The following is a 7,504-nucleotide window of genomic DNA, read 5'->3' on the forward strand; positions in this document are numbered from 1 at the left end:
CCTTCATTTACATAATCTTCAAAATGCTCAGAAAATTAAGGTTGACCCTTAAACAAGAAGGGTTTGAATGGTACTGATCCACTTAATGTGGATTTTTTCAATACATACACTACAGTATTATAGATGTACTTTGTCTTCCTTATGATATTCTTACTGACATTTCTTCTCTAGTTTACATTATTGTAAGAATACAGTATATAATACATACTGTACCCTAGTATGTAAGGCTTCCAGTCAACGATAGGCTATCTAATAGTTAAGTTTTGGGGGAATCAAAAGATCAAAGATTTTGTCATAGATTTTTGACTGTGCAGGGGGTTGGTGCCCTTAAACCCCCTTTCGTTTAAGAGCCAAAAGTATACATCTACCAAAACTGACTTCCAAAACAAGAAGATAAGCACATGTTCACACAGACAAAAAGAATTTGCTACCTTTAGGGGAACTTCTTTAGGAAAAGAAAAGAAAAAAAATTCCACGGGAAAGATACGATAGGCAAGAAGAAGGAATGCTGAACTAAGACGATGGTAAACATGTGTGTAAAACTACAGAAACACAAACTAGACAATTGTAGCATCTAATTTGTAGGTTTACAATACAGACTGAAAATACTAGACAATAAAAGACTATAATTTAGGACGGACAGCAGAAGTATTCCAAGGTCCTTACATTGTTAGGAAGGGGAGGGTGGTATAAAATAATGATTAGCTTCACATCTTAAGTTAAATATAAATGTTAAGATTTCAACATAAGCTCTAGAAAAACAGAAACAGAATAAATACCATACTCTTTAGGAAAAATGAAAGAGAACAAGGGAGTCTTAATTCAAATAAAAGAAAAAATAAGAAAAAAAATTAAAATAAAAAATAAAAATGAATCCCAATATATCTGTACTACATAAATATAAATGAACTAAATTAATCTTTCAAGACAAAAATTATTGAAAAATGAATTATTAAAAAATCCACTATAAAGCCATTAGTAAGAAACATGCCTAAAACCTAAGGACACAGAAAAGTTGAAAGTAAAGAAATGAAAAATTCCATATAAGGCAAATAACCCAAAGAAAACTGAGAGTTATTTAACAAACAAAGCTGGAAAAAAAATCATTACTAGAAGAAGTCATCATATATTGACAAACGATTCAATTTTCTATGATAGCAATTTTAAACTTAAATACTTAACAACCATTGAAAATATAACCAAAGTCGATAGAAATATAAGTCAAAATTTGCACCATGAAGGATCTCTCAGTAATTGATAATTCAATCAGAAAATAAAAGATCTAAACACAATTAACAAGCTTAATAGATATATAGATATTATGCCAATATTCATGTGCACCTATTTTCAACCTCACATCAATTTGTGAAAAACGACTATAATTCATAATGATTTAAAAGCATTAGTATTATACAGATCTTCCTCACTAAACACAAATTAAAAAAAAGAAATCTTAAAATCTTTGAGTTACAAATGTTAAGTCACAATTCTACACGTCTCATGGATAAAAGATGAAATCACAATGGTACTTAGGAAAATAAAACAAACAATGAATTCATTAAATGGCTATACTCGTTTCATATCACATTAAAAAAAATTCCCTTGGGGCGCCTAGGTGGCCAGGGCAGTTGAGCTTCCAACTCTGGCTCAGGTAATGATCTCACGGTTCGTGAGTTCAAGCCCTACATCGGGCTCACTGCTGTCCGTGCAGACCCAGCTTGGATCCTCTGTCCCCCCCTCCCCCAGCCTTCCTCTCTCTCTCTCTCTCTCTCTCAAAAATAAACATTAAAAAAATCTTTTTCTTAATGAAAATCATAGAGCAAATCCACTCAAAATGTATGAGTGTGCTCTTGTGTTTTCCTAAATGGTAGCCATTTTGGAAGAAATTAATGTCAGACAGCAATAAGGGCTTAAGGTGAATATTTGCAGCATTTATTTCTTCTCCTACCGTTTTTGCTGTGGTTTGTTGTTTGTTTCTGTGTAAGAAAAATACACCCTATTTGTGCGTCATAGACAGATTTCCTTCAACCCTTCAGCATTCTAACTGCTGATTCTGCGGTTAATCTCCATTTTCAACACGGGGCACATCCCAATGAGATACTAAAAGAATAGAATGATCACTCTTAGAAATGAAAGAATAAACAGGGGTAGAGCAAATCGCTTTGCCCTCTCAACCAGTATTGTTAGCATAATAAATACAGAATCAACTGATAAAATAATATTTGAAGTAAAAGGTATTTAATATCAGCCAAGAATTTAATATCAGCATAATTGAGAAATATAAACACACGTGGAACGTCTGGAGCAAAGCTGAATTCTAAGAAGTGCCTGTAAAAGTATTAATGAAATATGTGTGCCCAATATAGAATTCATGATCACTGTTTTATCCCAGAATGACAGCTTATAAGCTACAGCTAAGTAACTTGCTGTACAACATTACAGAAAGGAATTTGCCTCCCCCAATAGGAGTGTGCCTTGAGTATCTAAACTTCTGTATCACCCAAGGAAAAGAATAGCTATTCTTCCATCACACCACGCTAGATGTGAAGATAAAAATATGTAACAAGTAGCCTACTCCTAAATCTTAAAATAGAAATACCTTAAATAGCAGCGGTTTGTAAAATACCTTTATCTGCTAACCCACTGTACATGCATTATTTCCAGCAACTCCAAAGACAGACATGTGAATTGTCTTTTAAAACTGTTTCCCACTGATCTTCATTAATACCTAAATAGCCCATTTTTAATTAACCTATTTAATGTCGTTATTTATTTTTAAGTTTGTTTATTTTTGAGAGAGAGACGGAAAGAGCAAGCAGGGAGGGGCAGAGAAAGAGAGGGAGAGAGAGAATCCCAAGCAGGCTCTGCACTGTCAGCACGGAGCCCAATGTGGGGCTTGAACTCACAAACTGTGAGATCATGACCTGAGCCGAAGTCGGATGCTTAACCGAGTAAGCCAGCCAGGTGCCCCAACAGCACACTTTTTAAAAAACAGTAAAATCAATACAGTTTCTGGCATCTGAATCTTCACCAGGATACTAGTGTACGTTAATGACCAAGTATCTCTTCATTTTCTAACACAGTACTGAAAATTACCATTCTTTATAAATAGTGCTAATAAATGGTACCGCTGTACAGTTGTTCAAGCCAGAAACCTGAAAGTAGGACTACCATGTTGAGCAAATAAAGATACAGGATGCCTAGTTAAATTTCAGACAAATTACAAATAAATTAGCATAAGTATGTATCAAATATTGCATGGGACATACTTGCACTAAAAGATTTTTCATTATTCATCTGAAATTCATTTAACTGGGCATCCTGTATGTAATCTGACAACTCTAGCGGGGACTCTTTCTCTGTTACCTCCTATGTGAAATCTACCACACCAAGTCCTATCCATTCCACCTCCCAAAAACATCTACAATCCATCCGCTTTTCTCCACTTCTTCTGCCTTCACTTTGGTCTAAGCGACCAAGCCAAGACTCTCCCAACCAGTCTCTCTGCGCCTACCTTTGTAGAAATACCACTTACCTCTAAATGCAGAGCATCAATTTAATGCTAAAAGAAATGAATGCTAACTTCCGGTTTCTCCTTTTTTGAGGTTTACTTGGTGGCGGTAGGAATCTCAAATCTCTAAAGCAGCATGAGAGGGGAGGCCTTTTATTAAGGGTCACCTTTGAAGTAGTCCCAAGAAAAGTAACAGTTCTCTTGGGTACATTTGAGCAAATGGCCTCTATCAATCACAGTGCTAATTGGTGTTTATTGCGAAAAAGGGATGAGCTAAGGAAAATCTGTACAGAAATAAAGCTTTTTTAAAAAAATTTATTTATTATGAGAGAGAGAGAGTAGGAGTGAGGCAGAGAGAGAGGGAGAGAAAGAATCCCAAGCAGGCTCTGCCATCAGACGAAGGGCTGCGTCTCACAAACCGTGAGATCATAACCTAAGCGGAAACCAAGAGTTGGATGTTCAACCGACCGAGCCACCCAGGTGCCCCAGAAATAAAGTTGGTTTAAAATATCTTGCCTTGGGGCACCTGGGTGGCTCAGTCAGGTAAGCATCCGACTTCGGCTCAGGTCATGAGCTCACAGTTCGTGGGTTCAAGCCCTGCATCGGGCTCTGTGCTGACAGCTCAGAGGCTAGAGCCTACTTTGGATTCCGTGTCTCCCTCTCTCTCTGTCCCTCCCCTGCTCACGCTGCCCCTCTCTCTCTCTCAGAAATAAATTAAAAACATTAAAAAATAATAATAAAATAAACTAGTCTTGCCTTTCAGAGTGAATTCTAAGATTTATAGGGGCTGCGTGGTTCTAGCCCACCTCTGCTTGTGAGACAGACCCCTTTAATTCAACTGGTACCCCAGTTCATTCAACTGGACACCGACGGGGTTCAAGTCCGCCTTCACTCTGGTGGAGACTCAAGTTCATCAGCCCGAGGCTGCCAAGCCAGAAAAGAGAGCATTAAAAGACGTGGGCAGTCAGCAACGACGATTCAAATAAAATCTAAGATACGTGGCACCAACGCCTTCGGATGCCTCCTGAGGATGAATGCACGTTCCGGTTGTGAAAGCTACAGTTATTGGTGTGCTATTCGCCTGCTGGGTTATCTGATCAATAGATACCAACAAAGCAGACACTGTGTGACACTGTAGAGCGGTATAAACTAAAACAAAAACAACAGCTATCAAATGAACCGGCAGACCTAAACAAAACGGGGTTTTCCTCTATATCAGAGGCCACAGAATTATTACAAATAACTCTTTGATCGCAGAACATGATGGCAATTTAAGTGTTTCTAAGTTCTTACCATGCAAATTTGAACATCCATCTATTTAAGACAGAATGCCCCCAATTCTTCATGTTGTTGGTACAGAACAAAGACACTCTACTCAAGCTCTTTCCGAATGAAACAAGCATTATGAACGAAGTTAGAAGAGCCTCTACAAGTGTGAGTTACTTTATTTAGGGTCCGGTCATTATTCAAAAAATATACGTTTTTGGGGGCACCTAGGGGGCTCAATCTGTCAAGGGTACAACTTCGGCTCATGTCATAATATCATGGTTGGTGAGTTCGAGCCCTGCGCCCGGTTCCGTGCTGACAGCTCAAAGCCTGCAGCCTGCTTTGGATTCTGCATCTCCCCCTCACTCTGCCTCTCACCTGCTCACTCTCTGTCTCTCTCTCTTTTCTCTCAAAAATAAACAAACATTAAAAAATTAAGAAAATAAGCGCTTCTGTGGATAAAACCTAATCACAAAACCAAAAGCACTCCTGGAAGCCATATCCAAGATCTATTCTGTTGATACATCTTATCTTCTTCTCTACAGTGGGAAATGGAATTTGAAAGCCTGGCTATGCCGGCCCGGCCAACCTTACAGATTAAAAGGACATGAATATTTGGACAAAACAGATCAACACCTAGGAAACACGTGATGATGCTGCCAGACCACCCAGACCTCAACGTCTACGCCTGTACTTCCACGTACAATTGTTTCGCTGGCGCCCACCGTAGAGGCCAAGGGCAGGCTGTCCCCAAATGGGCCCCTTCGGCATATTATTTTAAACAAAAGTTACTTAAGAAATAGCCAATGCAAGGGCACTCGGACCCTCCTGTCCCCCTGAAATCAGGAACAGAATCTTCCCTATGAGAAATACCCTCCCTGTACTAAGAAACAAAAAGACCTTTTCACCGCCAGAGACAGGAACTTGAAAGCCAAGAAAGCTGTAAAAACAAATCTTGGTTTTTTCCCCTCTGAACTCCCTGCTAATTAAAGCGCCCAGGCACCTGTTTTCTTCAGCCTGTCAATTCTTCACAAACGTATTGTCTCTTTGTCTAAAATGTATAAAAACTGCCCTCCCTGGTCATTCCGTCACGTCTCTATGTTAATGTCGGGCCTCTGCCCACAGGTAACAAAACTTGGGTTTTCTCCTGTTCATCTGTCGTCTGGACGTTGAACGGGGTGCAGCTGAAGACCTTCAAAGGTAAAGAAGGAAGACCTGTTTCCTTCCATCCACCGCGGATCACACAACAGCGTCATGGGCCGGCAGGACTCCCCGATAACTTCTTCCCGCAGTAATTACTGTGAAACGAATTCATCCCCAGTTCCTTTGGGCACCTGGGGCCACAGACCCCCAAATCGGCAAGCTCCCTGGTTCACCAGAAACCGACTTGGGGGCAGAAGTGGCCTTTTTGATAAACGACTTCCCTTGGAGGCTGAGAATCGGAAACTAAAAGGGTGCTGCTCCGAGGTCCTCTGATGGTGCTGGGGGGGGCCCCCAAATCCGTACTGTGGGGATTACTGTGGGGATACTGCCCGGGGCCTGGCCACGCGTCTGAACGCGAAGCCTTCAAATGCACTCGTCTACAATGCGGCCCACTGCTCAGTACAACACGGTGCGGGGACCGGGGGCGGGGGGGGGGGGGTTGGCTTTTCGCAGAATAAGGCCTTTCTGGCGGCCCACCTCGCGGCCAAGCAGGGGACGGAGCCGGAGGCCTCGGCCTGGCGTCTGAAGAAGTCGGCAGGAAAAGGGGGCAGCGACGCGCGGCAGCCGCCGTCCCGGGGCAGGCGCGGCGCCCACACAGTGCCACGACCCGCGCCGGCGCCCCGGGCGGTGCAGGGGGAGGCCGCCGGCCCGCGCCCCCCCGCCGCCCCCCGCGCCCCCCCGCCGCCCCCCGCGCCCCCCCAGAGAACGCCAGGGCCGCGGGCCGGCGCCCGCCGGGGAGTCCGCGCCGGGACCCCGCGGCCTCTTCCGGGTGAGCGCGACGCGGCCGGCGGGCCCCGCGCGGCCCCACCTGCGCCCGGCTCGCCGGCGGCCCCGACCCGGCCCGGACCCGACCCGGCTCCCGACCCGGCTCCCGGCCCCCGCCCCCCGCCGAGCGCCCGGCCGGCTCCCGGCCCCGGCCTTTGTGCGGGTCCCCGCACCGGGGGCGGCCTCCCGGGGCCCGGCCACCCCCCGCCCCCCACCCCCCACCCCCCACCCCCCACCCCGCGAGCGGGTCCCCGGCCCCCGGCCCCCCCGCCGCCGCCCGCACGCGGGGCCGGCGCTCACCTCTCCCTGGAGTAGAGCTGCAGCTGCCGCTCCCGCCGCGTCTTCCGGAGAAACGCCATGGAGGGAGGGCAGCGCGCCGGCGCGCGGGGACGCACGGCCCGGGCGCCGCGGCCGCGGGCGACGGAGTCCGGGACGCGGCGGCGGGAGGCGGGCCCCGCGCGCCGGGTCCCGGCCGGGAGGGGAGGGAGCTGCGGCCTGGCGGGGACTCCCGCGGCGCCCGCCGTGACTCAGGCGCGACGAGGCCCGGCGCCGGCCTGGGGACGGCCCCCCGCCCGCGCCGCCCCCGCCGCCCGCGTGCTGCCCGGGCCCGACCCAGCCACGTGCGGGGCTCTCGCGCTGTGGGCGGTTGCGGTGCTCGGTCGCATGACTTTTCTCTCTCTCGCTAACAGCACGGCACGCGGCGCACCCGTCTCGGGTGTGTACCATTCGGCGGCTCTTGCTGACGGTCACGGACGATGC

General features: G+C 46.3%; 1 protein-coding gene across 1 annotated transcript in view; it reads right to left on the reverse strand.

Annotated features, from left to right (window-relative positions):
* NSMAF (neutral sphingomyelinase activation associated factor) overlaps positions 1 to 7,175 on the reverse strand; it is a 61,580-nt gene extending 54,405 nt beyond the window's left edge. The window contains exon 1 of the mRNA XM_039225104.1: positions 7,046 to 7,175. Within this exon, the coding sequence (XP_039081035.1) occupies positions 7,046 to 7,104 (59 nt within the window). The 5' untranslated portion in view covers positions 7,105 to 7,175. The remainder of the gene's footprint in view (positions 1 to 7,045) is intronic.
* Between the last annotated feature and the right edge of the window lie 329 nt (positions 7,176 to 7,504).

The sequence above is a fragment of the Hyaena hyaena genome, unplaced genomic scaffold (assembly GCF_003009895.1).
Source record: "Hyaena hyaena isolate Hyena2069 unplaced genomic scaffold, ASM300989v1 scaffold_1899, whole genome shotgun sequence".
NCBI lineage: Eukaryota > Metazoa > Chordata > Mammalia > Carnivora > Hyaenidae > Hyaena > Hyaena hyaena.